The 21119-nt window shown below is 25.6% G+C and overlaps 1 protein-coding gene across 5 annotated transcripts in view; it reads left to right on the top strand.

The window, feature by feature from the left end:
* Positions 1–21119, top strand: part of LOC135922067 (ankyrin-3-like) — a 101107-nt gene that overhangs the window by 7420 nt on the left and 72568 nt on the right. For 4 of the 5 annotated variants that reach the window (XM_065456486.1, XM_065456483.1, XM_065456482.1 and 1 more), the window contains exons 2-9: positions 11807–11935; positions 14785–14883; positions 16310–16507; positions 18744–18971; positions 19240–19338; positions 19716–19814; positions 20510–20731; positions 20902–21000. In XM_065456486.1, coding sequence (XP_065312558.1) covers positions 11807–11935; positions 14785–14883; positions 16310–16507; positions 18744–18971; positions 19240–19338; positions 19716–19814; positions 20510–20731; positions 20902–21000 — 1173 coding nt within the window. Of the gene's footprint in view, positions 1–10724; positions 10859–11806; positions 11936–14784; positions 14884–16309; positions 16508–18743; positions 18972–19239; positions 19339–19715; positions 19815–20509; positions 20732–20901; positions 21001–21119 lie in introns of those variants that run through there. The other variant, XM_065456484.1, reaches the window with a different exon arrangement.

The following is a 21119-nucleotide window of genomic DNA, read 5'->3' as shown; positions in this document are numbered from 1 at the left end:
GAGTTGATTAAAATAAAACGTCATCTACTATGAAAATATATATATCATTTTTACTAGTTTTTTTTATCGATTTTGCCAATGACAATGAAAGTGTAAAGGCTTCACTCTGAATTTTTTAATACTCATATAAAATGGTAAATCTTATTAAAATAGGAGGTATCCAATTTTTTTATTATGATGATTTAAAATTTTATGGAATAAGAGGTCTAGAAAATTTTAAAAATAATTTTTATTTTCTAAAAATTGGCATCTATTTAGATACCAGACTTACAGGGTTTCTCATTTAAAAAAGGAAAAGTTTCAATCATAAAAGGAAAACGTCCAATCAAAAAAGGAAAAAGCCCAATCAAAAACGGAATAGTCTCAAAGACTTAAAAGTTCGATCAAAAAAGGTAAAGTGTCAAGCAAAAAAAGCTCCAATCAAAAAAGAAAAGGAAAGGAAAAATGTCAATCAAAAAAGAAAAATCGTTATTTTTTAAATATTTTATTGTCAATTTTTCTTAATTTTTTATTTATTTTTATTATTCCTTCTTGTTTTATTTCTAACTTTTTGCTATTTTTAAATTTATTTTTCTTACTATCTTTTCTTAATTTATTTTTCTTCTCATTTTTGATACAATTCTTTTGTCTTTTTAAAAATAATTTATAAATTTTCCCTGTTATTTTTCTTCACTTCTTTACTCCATTTTTTACAATTCTTTCTTTTTTTTTCATCATACATAACAATATTTTGACTTTTTATGATTTTTTCTCCTTATATTGTAATCTTTTATATTCATTTCTAACCTTTTCAATCTCTTTAAGTCATTTTTAATCTTTATTTTTCTGATATTTTCTCATTTTTTTTTCACATTTTTGATAATTCTTTTTAGGAATTATATTTAATTTTCTTTAAATTTTTGGCAGACAATTTTTTTATATTAGAATTTTATGGGTTCCTTTTTTGATTGAACTTTTCTTTTCCTTTTGAGAATTTTCCTTTTTTGATTGACACTTTTCCTTTTTTAATTGGAGCTTTTTCTTTTTTGATTGGACTTTTTCCTTTTTTGTTTGACACTTTTCCTTATTTGAACGGACTTTTTCTTAAACATTTGGGAGTTTTTTTTGATTAGATTTTTTTCCTTTTTTGATTGGTCTTTTTCCTTTTATGATTGTATTTTAAAATCATAATTATATTGACGTCATTATAGAATTCAATTAATCAAAAATCTAAAATTCCAAAAGTTACCATAATTTTACATATTTTTAAAATGGATGCATCTACATTTAATAATTCTATAAATAATTTTAACATCCTAACTCTGGATAATAAAAAATTCATAGTCTGGAAATTTTTTTGCAAAAGAATTAGAGAAATTATTACTGCTCTAAGATATAAAACTGCAGAGGTTGAAATTGAATTCGAGGAAGATCAAAAAAATGTCTAAGTAAAATAGATTTAACATCAGACATGTTAGATCTTGACAGCATTGATCCATACCCGGATACCCATTTTCAAATTGGCAATTCCAATGATAATAATAATAATTCCACGCAAAAACCTTAAAAGTTGGCATAGTATATTAATTATGCTAGAAAGCATATCTGGATTAAATAAGAATTTAATTAATAATGTTTTGAAAAGAATTGGGAAGCACTTTCTCAAATTATCAAATTATGAATCTGAGCTGGTAGAAGAACGATTAGCATTTCCTTCAAAATTTAAAGAAACTGTCGAATTTATTTCTTATAAGGGCCTACTTTAAACTTGGCGTTACTTTTTAGAAGTGAAATTGAAACAAATAATAGTAAATGATAGTGTCACTTAAGAAAAATATGCTAAAAAAACTTGCTTTACGATTTTCGGTGTGTAATCTGCAAGTAATATTTTTATTTTTTATTTAAAATTATCTAGGTATTGGCTTCTCTTTTAGATCCAAGATTTCAAAAATTGACAATTGTGTTAATTGAGCAAAATTGTTCAGCTTCAGAATTTATAATAAAACATCTTAAACTTAGAGAATGATGATAATCAGGTAGTAAATATAGCTAATGAGGATCAAGATGAATTATTAAATTTAAGTTATTTGACAAAATTGGCAAATAAACATTCAACAAATATAAATTATGATTCCAAGTTAGGTGACTTAGAACAAGAATGCCACAGTTTTCTTGGAAAACGATATACACAAGATATGGACGTTTAAATTTGGAGAGAAAAGAAGAGTAAACTTCCAGGCTCGCCAAAAAATTCTTTGCATTCGAGTGACTAGCACACCTAGTGAAAGAGTTTTCTCTACCGCTGCATTGACGTTAAATTCAAGGGGATCATTATTATCCCGAAATTTTATACATGATAATTATAAAATTACGAAATTTGGATTTATAATGAGTTTTCTATTAAATAAATATTAAAAAATATGCCGAGATATCTGTAGAGTAATGTATATTCGTTTTTTTTAAAAATAATAAGCAATTAAAAAAATTAAATTTATAACTGCGCCGATTTACGCCGATTTTGTTGACGGCGGCTAAAAATCGGCGCCCCGCTGGCCGTTGATAGGAATTTTTTGAAAATTACGCCGGCCGCCGATAGTTTGTCGGCGCACAGGTCTATGTATATCACTAGTATTTCTTTTTATAATTGAAAATTTCAATAAACAAATTTAATAATATATAAGATTTTATTGAAAATATTTCAAATAAATAACTAATTTTCCTGGCTAGTCCAAACCTCTTTCGAAATATGGATTGAACAAGGCCAAAAGAGGAAAACATTCTTTTTACCTATGCTGAATAAGTTGTTATAACTAATAATTGATTGAAGATTAGATTCTTTATATCTACAGAAGTTCTATTTTAGGATCCTCACCACTCAAGATTCGAGACATTATTTAATATAAAAATATTACTTTATTAAACTTTTCAATTATTAATACCAGGTTTGTTAGTAATTGTTTGACACAATCTTTTATATTCGATATACATCCAAGGATTTTATGATTGTAATTACTAATTAGTATTTAACAATCTTTAGAGGCTGATATTTATATAATTATTCTGTCAATATTTTCGGTTTTTTCATAAATTTTATATAATATTATTGGCCATTGACTTAAATATGCTATAGTGTGTTTCTGCTCAAGGTTGAGAACCGGAACCCTTCAAACCCTCGATCTTTTACTAATTCCCAGCCCTTTTTAAAAATTTTGATTCAAGAATTGTTTTTTTTCTCTCTCAATGATGATATTTTAGAAGATATCCTAATAATTCGCTTAAATCGAATTTTTAAAATTATTACTATAATTATTTTTAAATGAATACTAAATAGAATAAATTTATTTAAAAAAATCGATATTTGTGTTATTTTAACTAAATTTTATAAGTTCTTATTTTTCTTCCAAATCCTTAACCGAACCTGTTTAGAGATTTTTCATAGAATTCTAACCTGAACCCCCTTTTTTTATAACGAAGATTCACAGGCTTGGTTCTCTCTACCCTACTAGGATGCTTTAGAGCAGTAGAAAAATGATTATTCCTAAAATATTTAATATTATTTCCTTTACTTTTTACCTCTAGATGAGTGAGTGCATCTATGCGTTAAAATATTTTCAAAATCTGAATTTATACTAATGCAAATTGGTGTTTAGATAATTATTTATCACCTATGCAAATTTATTGGTATTTTATTGAAATTTATTTTTCTAAAAATCAATATTTTAAACCCTAAAATTATATATGAATGATTAATATTTTTATTTTATAATATTCAGCAGAAATTTAAATTTTAGGAGGACCATGTTATATATATTTTTAAACTCTTTATTTTAACCTGTTTCAATTAAGTATAATTATGTCTAATGCATTAAATATCAATTATATTTGATAATTTATAAAAAATATTAAAAAAATTATTTGAATGATTACATCATGTATGAATACAAATAATCTGATTTCTAATCATTTTTGAATAGACTGGCCCTGTCGGATTTAAATACCAAATTAGAATCTTAGAGGTAGGAGGGAAAGTACTCTTTGATTCTATGTTAGTTTTTGACAAAATAGCGCCATAAAGCCTAAATCCTTCCCCCCCCCCCTATCTTATCCAATCAAATAGAAATTAGCAAAAAAAGGATACAAATCAAAAGTAACAAAAAAGGAAATACAAATCAAAATTAACGAAAAAGGAAATACAAATCAAAATTAGTAACAAATGAAATCCAACCCAACACCCCTCTAATTAATTTTATTCAAATAACGATATCGTATTCATAACTACTACATAACCCACCTTAATTTCAACGACGATCTTGCATCGTAACCCCCCCCCCCCCCACCTGTGGTAGAAGTTCTTGATGCTTGTGGTAAACAAAAAAAGAAGACATCTTAGATAAATGGGTACATTGACATATTTAGAGACGGGTTAGGGGCCATTTTACTCTCCCGATTTCCAAATCTTTTTAAACCTTATTTTAACCTAAAAATGGGATTTTATTATGAAATTATATTGCATATTTTATGATCTTCCAGAAGCAAAATTCTAGTTAGACCATTGAGTGGGTGCTTTATACGAATTTATTACCATATGATTAAACACCTTAAAGAAATAGATTCAAAATTTTGGTTATGATAATAACGTATTAGACAGTCCATCCTGAGATCTTTTTATTTAATTTTATTTTTGTGTAGGCTTATTTTATATTTTTAAAAAAATAACTTTGGCATTTCAAATATTTCTAAAATTTACTTTGTTAACCGAACTAGGACCTATGTGTAAGAAAAGAATAAAAGGAAAGAAAGAAGTATCTGGACTAGGTCTGATCGAACATTGATTTTATATTTTTTCTCTAGGACTTCACCTGGAAATATATTTTCTCGCACATCAATTTAAAAAAATATTCTTTCATTAATCGGACCTGTTTAAAGAAATAATAGGATAAAGTTGATTTATTCTTAAATTTTGACCATAATTTTCTTATGATATAAATAATGTCCATTTAAATTGAGATATTTCTTTTTATTAAATTAAAAATAATTTTTTTTTCACAAGTTTATGACACTTTATTCCATTCCTTAAAATTTCATGTTTTTTTAACCTTTGTCACTTACAACTTATAAAGACTAGATTTGTATGGTCAACAATGATAACGTAATAACCTATATTCTCGCCTCGTTAAATTATATTATATTTTATATAAAAACAGTACATATAGCAAATAGTATATAATAAAATAATAAAAACATGCTTTTTGGTAATAAAATAAATATGATAATAAATATTTTATTATTTTTATTGATTCGATTTTGAATAATTCTATTATCTAATTTATTGTAATATTTATAAAAGCATTTCCTATCTGACTTATATTACTAAACATATGTGAACGAGCGAGGCTAGGATTATATAAAATGGTTGCGGATAAAAAATTTTTTTTATCTATAAAGTCCATTCCTGATTTAAAACACGTTTATGAATACTTATTAGAGAAAATTCAAACAAAAAAATCAATATTATTTTAGGCACATTGATATATTTCTGATAAATTTTTTTTGTATATTTATTAATTTTAATAATTTTATTAAAATATTTCCATTTACGAAATATAAAAATTCAATATAATTTTTTTTTCTTCAAAAAATAATAATAAATGATCTTTTTAAATAAGTTAATCGAAAACTTTGAGTTTTATTGAAATACTAGCTGATAGCTAGTCAATAATGACGGGGAATCAGAATTTTCTCCTTATGGATAAATAATATTTTACCTTCATTTGATAATGGATGAATCAGAATAGAGAGAAATAGATTATCCTTATTCATTCTTCCATGATTTTATAAATTTTTAGAGAAAAGGCCAAATATAATATGGAAAATATGGAATAAAAAAATATGATTTGTGAATTACCCGGGCCGGGCCTGCTGGTCTCTGATAATAGGATATGGCTTAATCAAAATGCAAATATTTATTAGATTGTGGGAATATTTATAATGGAAGGCACAAATCACTCCTTGTTACAATGTTCTCCAGAGTTTTGAGATTTTATTTATCTAAATAAAATTAATTGAAAATTATACTTTTGAAAAATCAATATTTCACCTGTTAGAATTCAGTTAATGATAGATACTACCAAATCATCGTATAGCAATTTTCTAAATACCAACTTAATTTGCTAAATACCGACCAAAATTTATTAAAATATAATAAGACCCATATTATTTAACATATCGTCGGTCTAGAATTGGAGTGCTCCATTTGCGCAAATGTTTAAAATGAGACTATCAACATTAAAGTATAAAATCAAATGTAGGAAAAGCTTATTGATCAATTTTGACAGAGCTATAACTTTGGCAAAAATTAACATTATTTAATCTAGTTTTTATTTTTATATATATTGGGAATAAATAAGTTATTATCCACTTCTAACTCAAAAATTTTGAAAATGTCGACTGGATCATTCCAATTCTAGGCCGACGATATATTATAACGGAATCACGTGATCTAGTTCGGCCTCTTATATATCATCCCCCCAAGGACGGAACCACCAGGTTGGATTAAGAAAAAAAAAATCTTTGCTAGGATTCGAAACCAAAATGCCGATTAGGCCACAGACGCTTTTTAAAATTCAAAATTTTTTTAATATATTATAAATTGTGATACGGCTTTTATATATATGGCTTAGTTTTGTTATTTTTTTTGTACGATCTCCGGTTTTAAATAAAATTTATAGTTAAATATTTTTCGAACACACTCTTATCGAATAAAAAATATTAAATATTTATCACATCTTATTTACAATGTATAAACGGAATCTATAAACTGTGTAAAATCATGTGGGTTATTTCATTTGTAAACAATAAGATATTAATCTAAATGAAATTTTTTAAAAAAATTACCTAAATTAAATTACAAAGCTTCTTATAAAATCTTAAAATTATTATACCATCACAAAATTTGATTTTCAATATGATTGCCCTGGATGGAATTACAAATAAGATATATTTTAAACTTTATTTAAACAAACTAAAAAATCTATATAACAATAATCAGAAACTTTTTATTAAGATATAAAGGAATAAAAATTTTATATGTAATTATAGTTACTGCTAAAATTACCTAGTTTTCAAAAGGTAACCAGTTACAGTTAAAGTTCCTCAAACAAAGCAACACTAACATCTAACTAAATCAAAGACAAATTGACACTTTTAGACAAATCCTCATAATTATCATTACTATAAAAACATTCCTTACCACTTGTCGACTCATTTTTACCTTCTCATATATCCTAATATAAAGTTTACTATATCCTTTCATTAATATAAATATATAATCAGAATAGCTTTCACCCTGCTCTAATATAAAAGGCTGACTCATAGGATACACTTTTAATCCAGGCTTTAACTTTACTTTGCAATATAGATTTGATAAATAATTTTTCCCCTATAATTTTCTATTACTATTAAATGCTTTATTTTTGGTAAATTTTTTGTTTTGTTCTTGAAAATATTTCTGTTTTCCAGCCATATTACATATTTTTATTCGGTTTTTTCCCCTATTACTCATCCCAGCTTCTTGACCTCCCCCCCCCCCATATCTAAATGACATATCTTTATTTTAACAAAATATTTCTTATTGCACAAAAATTTTTACATTTACAATAATTCAATACATAAAAATATAGTATTAATCGATTAAAATTTCAAATATTAAAAAACTAATTTTTTACTATATAAATGACAAGACAAATATATTAATATAAAATATTTGGAAATTGAATAATAATTGTACAATATAAAATTGAAGATAAATGACAAATTGATTTAATTATTCAATAAGTAAATTAGATGTAAAAAAGCAAAAAAATAATATTATCGCCCAATTCCAATACAAATCTTTGAACTTTTGAAATTAAATTTGTTGCATTAAAATATAGTTAAATTATTTAAAAATTTTTTTAGTAAATTTCGATTTAATTAATTTAATTTTTCTCATGATATTTTTGATGGTATATGAAGTAGTTATCTGCATCGGGCCTAATTTTTCAAGCCCGGCTCGAAATTCTTTTTAAAAGTTTTGACCGGCCTGGCCCAGCCCGAATTTATTTAAATATAGAAATTAATTTTTATAATTACTCAAAATAAACGATATAGGTTATATGGCTTCTACTTTCTATAAATAAAATCACATATTTTTATTTTACATAAAATATTCAACATAAAATTGATAAATTTAGATATATTTTAAAAAATTTCTAAGACCCGACCCGACCCAAATTTTCTTAAAAAATCTTCGGGCCGAGCCGGGTACGGGCTGGGCCTACTTTTGCAGATCTCTAATATGAGGTCAATGGGAATAATTAAAAAAGGATATTAATATAATATTGAATGATTAGAGTAAGGCCGATTTATTTTAATAAAGAAAAACAATATACTAAAATAAAAGAATAATCAACACAGCTTGAGTCATAGGGAAAAAGATCTACACGGCCGGGTCTAAAAAAATAGAACCGGCTTAGATCTTTAAACTTGAAAAAAGTTAAATTTGTGATTTAAAACTTTTTACGGGCCGGGCAATGGAACTTGTATAATTTTTTTTAATCAACAGGGCTAAAACCAGAGTTGTTAAACGCTACTTTTAAAAGTAGCGCACTACCGCTATCGCTATTTGTTAAAAAAAGTAGCGCGCTATCGCTATCGCTATTTGTCAAAAAAGTAGCTCGCTATTAGCTACTATTTTTTAAAAGTAGCTTTAGCTAATTTTTAAGCTACTTTTTATAAAAAAAATTTACAAACAAATTTTTTATTTTTTGCTTATAACGTTATTGTATAGTAAATATATAAAAATCAACATTTATAAATATTAAAATATAGTTAGTTTTGATTATAAAAAAATTTATGTAATAAAAATAAATATTTATGGTAATTTGTTGCATTTTAATAATAAAATCATTTCAATATTATCATCCCCAAGTCTAGAGCGACGATCAGAAAGTATAAGTTTTGCCTTACTAAATAATCTCTCGACACTAGCACTTGAGGGTAAGGTTATATACATAGATTATCAATAATTTTATTTGCAAGTACATCGTATGTCTGGCATCCTATTATCATTTTGAGAGCTAATGCCACAGATCTTCTTTTTAAAGTCCTAGGGTCTAGCCAATGGCCTGTGATTCCCAAATAAGCTCAAAATTATTTAATCAGATCAATTTATAAATATAAATAAGTTTTTACCTTCTGTTATGTGTCCAACTATCTTCCGTGGTACATATATATGATATCTATGATAACTCTAAAGTTATCTGCTATTTTATTCATTAGTGTCTGGCGGCATAAGATTGTTGTACCAGGGGATAGAGTTTTAATCATCATGGTAAATGATGGATTATCAACTAAGGACATTAGCTGAACTATATAAATTATAAAATCAACTATAACTTTATCAGCCAATTTCTGAGAAATATTGTGATTTGCATTATTAATTAATTTGGTGAATTGAATTAGTATTTTTGGATGTAGAGTCGCCTAGACCAAAATTATTTAGATGTTTCTCCATTTCCTTAAAACTTATGAACAATCTTATAAAATAAATATTATTAGAATGTAAAAATGACAATTTACCTTTAGGTGTTTCTTGAGGTTATAGTTACTGGATTGATTTGAGGAAATATTCTTTTTTACATTTTAAACAAATAAATTTGAAACCAGTTTTGGTTATATATTTATTTTAAAAAATTTTCAAATCTAGGGAATGGGAAATTTGAATTATAGCTATAAAGAACATTTTCTTCCCTGGTATCTTCCATTTCATTAATATCATTGTCTGAATCACTTTCAACGATTTGGATATCCATAGACGATGACATTTTAAATTATTAACACGTGATTTAGGTTTATAATACAAATGAAAATATAAATTACAAATTAAAATTATATTTCAATTTCAAAATTAAATAATAAATCATAAAAATTATAATTAATTATGATATTATATTAAAATTTTTATGTTTATACTTACTTTCATTATATTTTTTAAAAGTAGCGAAGTAGCGGCTACTTAGCTACTTTCAAAAAAAGCGCGCTAAAAAATTAAATAATTACAAAAAGTAGCAGCTATTAGCTATAGCTACCAAAAAAGTAGCACCCTACTTTAACAACTCGCTAAAAACCATCAATTCTTATCTGGCAGAGCCGGACTTATTTTTAATTGGAGTCATCGTGAATATAAGCTGACAAACATACCAACTATTCTTATATCAATTTTTAGAACGAGCAAAGATTCTCGATATATTCCTTAACTTTGCTTAAAATCTTTTGAACGTTTGATTCTAAAATTTTACAATTGTTTTAAAAAAAAATCAAAATACCTTTAATCCCCTCCACCACATTAAATTTACTGTTGCTATCGTGCTGCCCCCCCCCCACTCATTTGTGGGAGCCACTTATACTTTATTGATTTTCATAATATTTATACAAATTGTTATCTAACAAAAAAAAATGTAAACTGTAGGACTTAATTTTTGACCAATAAATTCTTGACGGCCTCTGCTTTTTTTATAAGATAAAAAATCGATAAATAATTGTTACCAATTTATTAAATTTAAAACAAATATTTTGTCTTCATTTTCTCCAGTTTTTATTTTTATAAACGCGAAAAGATCAATAAAAAATAATTATTCCATAATATAATAATGCCCTGAACGAACACATCGCATTGCTATGTTTTGTCAATCTTTTTAATAATCTTTAAAATATTAATCTTTTTTAGTAAAACTAAAAAATTACACATTATTAAATTCTGATGCTGTTAAGTTTTATTTTGACTTGACATTTTTAATATTATTTAACTTGATTACTCATAAAAATGGCTATATCTTCTAAGGTAAAACCATTTTTTTATATTTTTTCTCCCGAAAATAATTAGTGTGGGAATTTTTAAGATTCTTTTAAAAATTTCTTAGGCTAAGGTCATACCAGAGCGTTTTAGCGATTGCTAAAAATTGGGCCTTAATAATCATTATAAAAATAGAAATTTATAGAGCTTAAAATATATTATATATATACATTAGAGATCTGCAAAATTAGGCCCAGTTCGAACGGGCTTCTGGCCGGGCCTATTTTTAAAAAAAATCGGGTTCGGGCTGGGTTGGGCTTAATATTAAGAAAATTCGGGCCGGGTCGGGTCTTAGAATTTTTTTTAAATGTATCTAAATTGATCAATTTTATGTTGAATTTTTTATGTAAATAAAAATATTTGATTTTATTTATAGAAACTAGACCCCATATAACATATATCATTTATTTTGAGCAATTATAAAAATTAATTTCTATATTTAAATGGCTGGGCCGGTAAATTTTTTCAAAAATATTTCGGGTTCCGGCCGGGTTTGAACAATTAGGCTCGATGCAGATCACTATATCAATTTAAAAAAAATATAAATTATAGTCAGACTCAATCTAATGTGCAAATCTAGAAATATCCAATTTTTTCTAAATTTACAAAGCTTGATTTCTGGCTTCCTATTTTTATTATTATGCTCTCGAAAGCTCTGGTATGGCATTAGCCTTATAGAGATTACCTTTAATATCAAAAAATGTTATTTGTAATATAAATTTAACTACATTTGATAGACTTAAAATTATCCTAACCATTCATAATAAGTAAAGTGGATATGCAGTCAGTAGCTTAAACTTTGATGAAGAATTTTAAATGCACCATGAAAATATAATCTCATGTTGAATTTTTGTGTGCTGATTAATATTTAAGCAAAAATCTTATTAATAAATTTTCATCTATTATGTGAAATAAAAATTTATTAAATTTTTTTAGTCGTCAACTGAAGCGAATTCTTCTAGCTTTTTGAGGGCAGCTAGAGCTGGGAATTTGGAAAAAGTTTTGGAATTTTTGAAGGGTATATCTGGACCTGGAACAGCTATAGACATAAATACAAGCAATGCGGTATATATATCTATCGAATAATTAAATATTTTTTATAAATATTAAATAGATGTTATTAGGGTTTCTATTCATTATTTTAAAGTGTGGTTTTGATGGGTATTTTGCATCAAATAATTAGAATTACTACTTTAAAAGTTATTTTTAAAGGTAACTAGTTATAGGTTAAATTTTTAAAAAGGTATGAGCTGTTACTATTTACATTTAAAAAGTTACTAGTTAGGGTTACATTTCAAAAGTAACCAGTTACTATTTAGGGTTATATTTCAAAACAACCAGTTATATTGCAAATTACTTTATAAATTATTTATATAAAATTTATTTTTAATATTTGTTTTTTTACAAAATGATTTCGCGATTTTAAATTTTTAATCAAGTTAGCTATAATGAATAGATAAAAAAATAATTGCACTGGAATATATATACCACAATGTAATATTTACGAAAAGGTTGTTTCAAATAATATTTACTTGTACTGAAAAAATATTTAAATAACAATTAATATAATATTTATTTTTCAAAAATTTGGCTTTATAAATTTTAATTTGATTTTACAATAAACTGTTTTCAAAATTGGTGTTTAGTAATAGTTTTCCTCTAAAAATAAGCTTCCACAAATTATTCAAATAACAGACTACAGGCATGTTTGATGTAAGTCGGACATTATATAATATTTTAAGTTTTAGAAATATATAATGAATGAGATATATATAATTATTTTAACATATAAAAAGTATCAAGTTACTTTTATTGTTACATTCCAATAATGTAACTAGTTGAATATTTTCTAAAGTAACAAGTTACAGTTATTTTTTGCAAAAATATCATTATTTACCGATAACTGGTCACTTAACAACAATAAAATTAAAAATAAATTCAAATATTTCCAAGTTTTAAGTGAAACGACTAATTACATGATAATAGTATAATGAAAATCGATTCCTTTTTTACATCATTATATAATGAATTTTGCAAGGCCACTCTAGCCAAAAAAATAAAATGAATTTTATATGTAAAAAAATTGAGGCTATTTTGGTTTTGCAGTCTAATAATAAAATATTGTTATATATTCACCATCTTAAATCGATATACGCCAAAACCTCTCTAATTTGTGTAATCTTTGGGGCTGGTATTTTTGCTTAATTTAGAGAAGTTTACAGACTATAAAGATGTTTAGAGATAGAGATAAATTCACTTTCTGTTGAGATTTATTCTGACTTACATGATATTTTATAACCTAATTTTTTTATCATTTAAAAAAATTATAACCAAGAGGACGATGTACTTTTGTAGCTAATTTTACAATTTCTAATAATAGCTTAGAAAAATACTAAATTTACGCAAAATACGCGATAAAATGAATTTTTAAATAAAATTTGATAAATATTAATTTAATCTATCAGAAATATGAAAATTGTACTTTTTGGAAAAAAATATTTATTAAAACTGAAGAATATAAATCCATTATAACTTATATTTATCTAAAGATTACTCTGGTATGGTGGATAACACTGCCATTAAATAAACTTTTATCTAAAGATTACTCTATTGGTGTGGTGAATAACTCTTCCATTGTCTAACTACTTTTGACTTTTATTTTTGAAAGCATATTACTTCAATGGAACACGAAAAATTTGGTCTCCCAAGACTGCCCGCGGGTCATACTGCTCTTCTACACAAAATCCACTTTATTTAATTAATAGGGACTAACATTTTTATTTGACCAATAATATTCACATTGATGAAAGAAATTATAATCCCATTTTAAAATAATAGCAACTTTAAAAAAAATGGATTGAAGAATGAATATATAGTATATTGCGTTTGCGAGCGAAGTTCGTTATATTTTAATTGTTGAACACAATTTAAAGTATAATTTTATTAAATTTATATGATGTATAAAAGTTTTTATATATTAAAAATTAATAAGAATCTTTTTTTTAATATAAATAAAACTATTAATTTTAAACTTGGCTAATATATTGTTTAAAATATAAGTCATTTATTTTTATATTAAGTTAAATATTAATGAAATTGAAAACAATATTATTCATAAAGTTTTGAACTCAACGCTTTCCTTTTTTTTGAAGGTGAACGCGTTTTATATTATTAATTTTAGGCAGAGAATATCTTTAGAAATACGCGGATCTAACTGTATATCACTCCACGGATCTATACTAAATTTTTTAATTGTAAAATTTTTGCATTAACTGTCTTTTTAATAGCTATTTAGATTTTTTTCAATATAAATTTTTACCTTTTTAATGTAAAATATTTTGAAAATATATAAATATCCTGTTTTATTATCATAAATAAAATAACCTTCTAAATTTATTTTAATATAATATTAATAACTAATAGTAGGGTTGGCAAAATGTAATTATATCAATCGCTCCATTTAAGCCGAATTTAAAAACTGCTCAACCTTATTTTTAGCCTATTATGCCTCTAAGTTTAACGGAATAGATAGATTAACTTCGAGGAAAGCGGGAATTTTTTTAAACTAGCACCTATTTTTAGTTTATTCCTGGTTTGAACCGAATTTGCAAATTATCAAGCGCAACATTAGAGCTTTTTATAATAAGATAGAAAATGGGAATGTATCGTTCGCGATTATTTGTATTGTCATTCACCCATCATTCTTTGACGGGCAATATATATTGCATGATTTCAAATTTAAAAATTATTAATTATAATTATTTAATTATATCACTTCACTTTTGTATAAAACATCAATGATATATTGTCATAAAATACATACATTAAGAAAATAAATTGAAAACATAGCAATCCAAATGGTACTCAAAAATCAAAATACATTATATAACCATTTTTTAAAACATATAATGAAGAACGGATTAAATGCTCTTCATTTGGCATCTAAAGAAGGACACACTCAAATGGTTGCCGAACTTTTAAAACGCGGAGCGAATGTCAATGCTGCTACCAAGGTTTACAATAAATATAGAATATATTAATAACTATTTATTAATACTAAATTTGATTTTCCGGCGTCATTAAATACAGGCCCTAAAAATATGAATGTTATAGTTTTTCTTATTCTTATTCTTTACTTTAAATAAATTTATAAAAATAAAAAGTTTTAAAAAATTGGGAAGTATTTTTCATATTTTCAATATCATATTTTGCACGCCGAATATTATTTTATGCATAACTAAGAATAAAATAAATATTTTGAGCCTGATTTCCTAATTCCATTTAGAAAAGTCGGACTGTGGGCTGCGTCTAGACTGAAAGGCCTGAAAAGCGATTTTATAGGGCTTTAACTAGATTATTGCGTCGCTTTTGAATAGTTTTTCATTTTAATTTACATTATCTAGTGAAACCTCCAATTGGTTATTACCTCCTTTTCATGTCCACTTTATCTCAGTTCTTGCCGATTTCTAATTCTTTTAAAACTTTTACAAATGCTAAATGATTACTTATATTGTCTAATATAATGCAAAGGAATAAATTTCAAATTTTACTTTTAATACGAAATTAAAAATGTTATAAATATTATTAGAATTATGTGCTGATTTAAAATGGAATAATTGTTTATTTAATTTAAAGTCATCAAATATTTTCTATTTTTAGTGTTTTTCCAAAACTAAGGTTAGTGAATGGTTAAAATATATTATTAAATTTTTAAAACCTCAGCCATTGAAAAGCGAAGTTATTTTGAATTAAAAAGTCGAATTAAATTATTTAAAGTAGTGCTGCATTTTTTATTTGTTTGTTCACATTTTCTATTTAATGTTGGGTGAATGGATTTAAGATGTTTCCATAATCCCGAGGTTCTAAAATTGGGAAGAGATAATTTTTTCGCATTTACTACACATAGCCTTCTTTTTGTTATCATCATTTTGCTGTATTTCGTTTTTTATTAGAGATATATATCAGTATCATGATCTACCATTATCCACTAACTTTTGGTCCTCACTTATTATAATATCCTAAATGAATAGATAAAAATTGATATCATGTAAAAAATTTTACCATAATAAACTACAACACCAATATTGATATAATAGTACAGAAAAGTAACTAAAGAAATATTAGATGTAATAAGTTTAGGCGGAAAATTTAAAAAAAGTAAAAAATATACCGCTATATAATGGTCCTCGAAAATACCAAATAATTATATATATTTATCTATTTTAATGTTGGGATTGATATCACACCAATATATTTAGGTAATTGGCATTGATTGTAAACCAATTACTAATATCAATATTTAATAGTATATTATTATTTTAAATTAAGAATATATTGATATTGGTCCCACCCCAATTGTATGGATGGTGCTCAAATTATATAAATTACTCTTAATTTTTTTTATCTATATGACAATTAACCCTTATTATGAACCAACAGAAAGGTAACACAGCATTACACATAGCCTCGCTAGCAGGGCAGTTTGATATAGTGAAAATACTGATCGAAAATGGGGCTGACGTTAATTCCCAATCTCAAAACGGCTTCACACCATTATATATGGCCGCCCAGGAAAATCATGACTCTGTCGTTAGGTATTTAGGGGATAATGGGGCTAATCAAACTATTACTACAGAGGTTTTATACGTTTTTGGTATTTGTTTTTCATAAATTTTATTATTTCGTTTAGAAAAAAATTTTTTTGAAAGGAGGATTATTTATGATAGATAATTCATAAAATTGAATTACTTTCTTAAAATAAAACTTAATGATATTTTATCCGAAGATTTTGAAATTTAAGGAGAATGCTTCTAAATTTTTAATAATTTATCCTCAAAATGTAAAGAATAGCTAATTTTGGCTCCACTTTTTGTACTGAACAATATTGTTTTATATGAGCCTCCCTGATTTGAGCAAACTGATTAATTTATTAATTCTATTTTCAATTCCTTTGTCATCATTCCTTTTAATTTCCCCCCCCCCTTTCATCACGGTTCTTAAGAATGGCCTAATACATTATCTAAAACCCATAATAAATAAATATTTTCTACCTTTTCTATGATATTTTGCAATTTATAAGCAACTTGAAGGGACTTCCTTTCATTTAACTAATCCCGCTTCAATAGTTTATGATGACGCAAATCCCCTGCAAATATTTTTCATTGGTCCCCTAGTAAAAAAATTTATTATTTTTTGAGACCCTATAAATAACAGGCAGACCTCTATACAACCTGTGACTCGTTGAGTCCCAACCCCTGTTATTCTGATTGATATGCAACAGTCCTGCTTACATTTACCATATATTAAAACGCGTAAATTTGTAAACATTCATTAAATGATATAATATAATTGAAAAATTAATACAGTGAATTTCTTAAAGAATACATATATACCTGTTTTAGTTATTTTGATGAAATAATAATATATTACTTACCTTTCTTTTTCCCCTATTCATAAAATCAATTTTGTTAGTTGATTTGATTGAAACTCGTCTCACGAAATTATTTTTATTTTAAAATGCTATTTAACTTTGTTTATATATAAATAATTTTTTAAATCATAAAAATAAGCATTATATGTATTTTTATAAGAATAGAGCATTTTTTAATGGAGGGGAAGATTTCGCTCTTGCCTTCCTTCCCGTAAATGCCACTGAATTGGAGACTTGATTATTCCGCGATTGTATAGCGATAGTATACTGCGGTATGGATGGCGATTTTCTGTTACTCTTCAATTACATTTGCCATCAGCTTCAAGTTTTACAGCATTTAATTTTTCGCCCTAATTGCAGAATTAAATAGGAACCGTTGCATTTTTTATCGAAAAAATTTGTTTACATTTTGTTAGGGAAGACTGATGCTTTTCAGCCATTTTGTTAAATTATGAATTTGGAAATACAATCAATCGTCCGACTATGCTCTATACACACACTTTATTAAATTATTATGATTTCCACTATTTTCCTATATTGGAAAATTGGCCGAAAATAATTAACATTAGTGTTATATTATATTGATTTTATTTTATTAAATAAAATATTGTCATCGTATGAATAGATTAAAAAATTCGTTTTACTTTCTAAGTTATTTACTTTTTATTTCTCTCCTTTACTAGAATATTAAAATTTAATGTCTATTTAAATTATGAAACTTTTTTTTATATAAAATAGATAGTGATATTACATATTACCTTGCCTATAAAAATTATTAATTTTTTTAAAACTATATTATTAATTTAAAGCATACTATAAAAGGAAAATACAATCAAGTTAAAAATAAAATTATTAAATAATATATTACATATGGAGGATCTTTAGGGAACATTCATTTTATCACCTCCCAATCAAGGTGGTGTCGATGCTGCATAATGCTATATATTTTAAGAAAATGTTTTTATGTATATAAATTTTTTGTATTCTGCGAAAATCATGTTTTAAGAATATATATAAAATTTAACTTACACATTTCTATAATTTTGGTTGATTAAGTATTTAGTTTTGAACTCTATATGGTATTTAATATGGATTATATAAAATATTTAAAGAAATTATCGAACTTAAAACGACAGAGTTGCCCCTATAATTATAGATGTTCAACAAGTTTTATGGTTTTAGTGAATGTTATAGATGGGAAACCGATGTTAACTCTATTAAGCTCATTTTTTTTAAATGATAAAATTTAAAAATTCCAAATGAGCCTAAATTTTTAATTTTCCTTTTAATTGAATATTTTATTTTAAATAAATCTTGATTTGTTTTCTCACTAATAAAATTTAGCTCAAAATAACGTTAATAAAGGTACAAGAATATTTTTTAAAGCCATTGTAATATCATACCAATGTTAATTAAAAAAATGTTTTTCTGAACAATAAAAAGGACGGTTTCACTCCATTAGCCGTCGCACTTCAACAAGGGCACGATAAAGTGGTTGCAGTGCTGCTTGAAAATGAAAATATCAAAGGAGCCCTTCCTGGAAATGGTAATAAAAACAACATCGGCGGAGGCGTTAAATTACCGGCCCTACACGTTGCCGCTAAAAAGGATGACTGTAAAGCGGCAGAATTGTTGCTGCAAAATAGGTCTGATCCTGACGTCACTTCGAAGGTTAGTTAGTTTAACAATTTAGGACTAGGGAAATAAAAACAAAGAAAAACAAAAAAATAATTTCTAATAAATACTAATCCGTTTTGATCCTGAAAAATATTTCAAATTTATCCGCCCATTGTTTTAAAAATATACTTAACCAGCTAACTCACAAGCCCATTTTTAAATTAACCGCCCACTACCATCTATAATATGGGCGGACGGAAAGACATTTTGGAAATACATTTTTGTTATATTAAAACTTTTAAAATCTTTTATGTTAATTTAGAGTGGATTTACTCCTCTTCACATTGCAGCTCATTATGGAAATCAAAATATTGGACAATTATTTATCGACCATGGAAGCAATATTAATTTCAAAGCCAGGGTTTTTAAAAAAATTTTATTTATTTTTCTACTAATAAATAGTTTTTTATGGAAATATTGATGATTGATTTATTAAGGCAATTTCGTTATGTATCAAAACATACCCCATTAAAATAACGGTTTATCGGAAAGTAACGTTATTCACAACTTTTAAAATAAAATAGCCCATAAAAATTAATTAAAATCATCAATCTTATTTTTGATACAGGATTTTTTAAAATTGAGTACTTTGTGTCTGCTTTGTTCATATTTGTTGTTAGAGAATCAAAATTTTGGAACCTAGATTCAGGTTTTGTCTGATGTTTACACATTATTTAATAAAAATTTACAAAATAGTTAATAATAATCTGCTTTCAATATGTTAAAATTATAACATAGCACGACATAACTCCTTTGCATGTAGCAGCTCGATGGGGAAAAGTAAATATGGTTGAATTATTAATGAAAGCTGGTGCCGATATCAATGCCAAAACAAGGGTAAATTAATTACGCATTATTATATACTATAATGTCTTTAGTATATTATTTAATCTCAATTAATTTCTATATATTTATTATTATAAAAAAATGTTTGTTATATATATTAATTAGTATTTTGTAGTATTGTTAAGCGGCTCGATTTATCTAAAAAATATTACCTACGCATCAAGATTTCGCTAAAAAATGTTCGACATTTATGTCATATACAAGTTCTCAAGGTAATGTTTTTTGGTTAAAATATTTAGTCAGTCGTTTCAAAAATTGTTTATATCGAGGCTTTTAACAACACTAGTATTTTGATATCCGCTTACTTATGAAGGACGAGTCAATTATATAATATTTAAAAAAAATGATTCTCTATTTTCTACTTGCAAATTTTATTACGATACTCAGACATTTGTTTGGTACCCTGCAAATCTTCTATATCTTTCTAAAGCATTCCTGCATTAAAAATATCAAATTCTCACAATATAGATTAACATGTCTTTATAATAATGAGTTGTTATTTAATATTCAAATAACATAATAATTGAATACCTCTTCCTAAACTTATATCTTAATTAATTTTAACATAACTATTACGTCAAACCGTATTTTATTTGTGTATTATAACAAATCGATAAAACAGCTAAAAATAATCAAAATCAGATCTCTAATATTAACTATTTTATTTTTAAACTTATTATGCGCAGGATGGTCTAACACCTCTGCACTGCGCTTCTCGTAGTGGGCACGACAATGTAGTTCAAGCTATTTTAGACCATTACATAAATCAACCTACTTATATCTCCCAATTAGTTAATTCTAAAACCAAAAATGGGTTGTCTCCTCTCCACATGGCCTCCCAAGGGGATCATGTCAAATGCGCAGAAATACTTCTATTCAATTGGTCACCCGTCGATGATATTACAGTGGTAAGTAATCTCTTTTCAAAATTGTAAGTATAAAATTATCTTGGGAATATATATTTTTTTAAAACTAAGCACATTCAGGATTTTCCTAACTTACTAACTATAACCAATCATAATTTATCCTTTGAACCTTTTTTATTTTTAAATTTTTTTCCTATACTTTATTCCTTTAGGATTATTTGACGTCCTTACACATTTGCGCGCATTATGGAAACATCAATACGGCGGAATTGTTGCTCGATAATAAGGCGGAAGTCGATGCCAGAGCTTTAGTTACAAATAATTTATAATAAAATATTTATAAGTTTTAATTAATAATAAATAAATTTTTCAATTATAAACATCACAAAATTCCCAATTATGAGAATAATAAAAAAACCCAATATAAGAT

This window comes from Gordionus sp. m RMFG-2023, chromosome 1 (genome assembly GCF_954871325.1).
Source record: "Gordionus sp. m RMFG-2023 chromosome 1, tfGorSpeb1-WG-v2, whole genome shotgun sequence".
Classification (NCBI taxonomy): domain Eukaryota; kingdom Metazoa; phylum Nematomorpha; class Gordioida; order Chordodea; family Parachordodidae; genus Gordionus; species Gordionus sp. m RMFG-2023.
The sequence above is the reverse complement of the archived record's forward strand: the minus strand, read 5'-3'. Positions and strand labels throughout refer to the sequence as shown.